This window comes from Seriola lalandi, unplaced genomic scaffold, assembly GCF_002814215.2.
Source record: "Seriola lalandi dorsalis isolate HSWRI2012SDOR001 ecotype SW California unplaced genomic scaffold, Sedor1 jcf7180002035171, whole genome shotgun sequence".
Taxonomy (NCBI): domain Eukaryota; kingdom Metazoa; phylum Chordata; class Actinopteri; order Carangiformes; family Carangidae; genus Seriola; species Seriola lalandi.
In genome coordinates, this window is record NW_019505747.1 from 1 (window position 1) to 1,649 (window position 1,649).

Genomic DNA, 1,649 nt, shown 5'->3' on the forward strand with positions numbered 1-1,649 from the left:
TTTTTTTTTTTTTTTTTTTTTTGGGTTTGAAAGTCAGTGATGTGTGTGAGGTTAGGGACTAAAATCCAATGGTTACAGAATATTTCAGTGTTAAACTGAAGAAGTGAAAGTAATTGCAACTTGTTTTTGCCTTTTTTTTCTTCTGTTACCAGGACCAGCGGCTGCTCCAAGAGTTCAACAAAATTGAACCTCCACTTATATTTGAATGCAACATGGCGTGTTCCTGTTATCGAACATGCAAGAACAGGGTAGTACAGGCGGGAATCAAGTAAGAATTTTAAGTGCATCTCGTGCAACATAATGTTTGTCAGCCGTGTATCATAAAAGGTTAAAATGTGATGGTTCTGTTTTTGACAGAGTATTGCAGGAACTAGTTTAGCTGATGAACAATCCTTGTGAAATTAATGGGCTTCAAGTGAAAATTCTCCTTTTTTTTTTTTTTTTTTTTTTTTTTTAAATGGTAAACACCACCAGATTAATAACTATTGTGCTACATCTTGTTGAAGGCACCAACAGTAAAACACTAATTATTATCAAAGATGATTAACAGCTCTGCAGAGAGAGTGTTTCCAGTTTGCAATACACGCCTCAAAAGCCCAATATTTTAGCTCAGTATTTATATCTTTGTTATTTTATCAGTATGCGGACTGATTACCTTGAAATTGTTTAGTCCTCTTGACTACTACAGTCTGAACTTTCATTATTTCCTATTTTTCCAACAGAGTGCGTCTTCAGCTCTACAGGACCGAGAAGATGGGCTGGGGGGTTCGAGCTCTGCAAGATATTCCCCAGGGAAGCTTCATCTGCGAGTAAGAGAAACCTGTCCCTTGCACACACACAACAGGTTGCTCTTATATTAAAAGTCAGAGTTTAAAAGTTTCATCCCTCTTTCCACACAGATATGTCGGAGAGCTGATTTCTGACGCAGAGGCAGATGTTAGAGAGGACGACTCTTACCTGTTTGACCTAGACAACAAGGTAAACCTTTTTTAAAATGTGCTTTTCAGTTTCTGCTTTATAGAGATAGATGACAGTGCTGGGAATTTCCTGTATAATGAATATCGTAAATAACTAACCAGACCTGATCTCATGCAGTCAGCAAACAGATTGTATCTACAACTGCTGAGCTAGACAACATTGCCCCAGTTTTTAGCTTACAGCAGACTTTCTCTAGCCTTTGGTAATAACTCTAAAGGGACACTTTTAACATTTAGAAATCAGTCACACACAAAGCTCATCAAAAATAATCAGTCTTATATTCTGTGCCATGGAGTAAAAATTTATGGGAACTCTGCTGCATAGGTTAGGAATAAATAAATAATAGGTTTTACTTTTCTTGTGTGTTTCCCGTGCAGGATGGGGAGGTGTATTGTATTGATGCCCGGTACTACGGCAACATCAGCCGCTTCATCAACCACCTCTGTGACCCCAACCTCATCCCAGTACGTGTTTTCATGCTGCACCAAGACCTGAGATTCCCCCGCATCGCCTTCTTCAGCTCCAGAGACATCCTCAGTGGACAAGAGCTGGGGTGAGAAGTCGAGAGGCGTTTATATTATTTCTTCATTTTCTTTCTTTACATCGTCCCAGCTGCCTTTCTGTGATTTCTTCCATGTCCATCCTTTTTTTTTTTTTTTTTTTTTTTTTTT

The 1,649-nt window shown here is 38.6% G+C and overlaps 1 protein-coding gene across 1 annotated transcript; it reads left to right on the forward strand.

The window, feature by feature from the left end:
• Positions 1-142: 142 nt before the first annotated feature.
• Positions 143-1,610, forward strand: LOC111647404 (histone-lysine N-methyltransferase EHMT2-like). The gene is made up of 4 exons (XM_023397005.2): positions 143-268; positions 723-809; positions 900-978; positions 1,356-1,610. Exons 1-4 carry the CDS (start codon positions 213-215, stop codon positions 1,533-1,535), a joined length of 402 nt encoding a protein of 133 aa, XP_023252773.2. The 5' UTR covers positions 143-212; the 3' UTR covers positions 1,536-1,610.
• Positions 1,611-1,649: the final 39 nt, after the last annotated feature.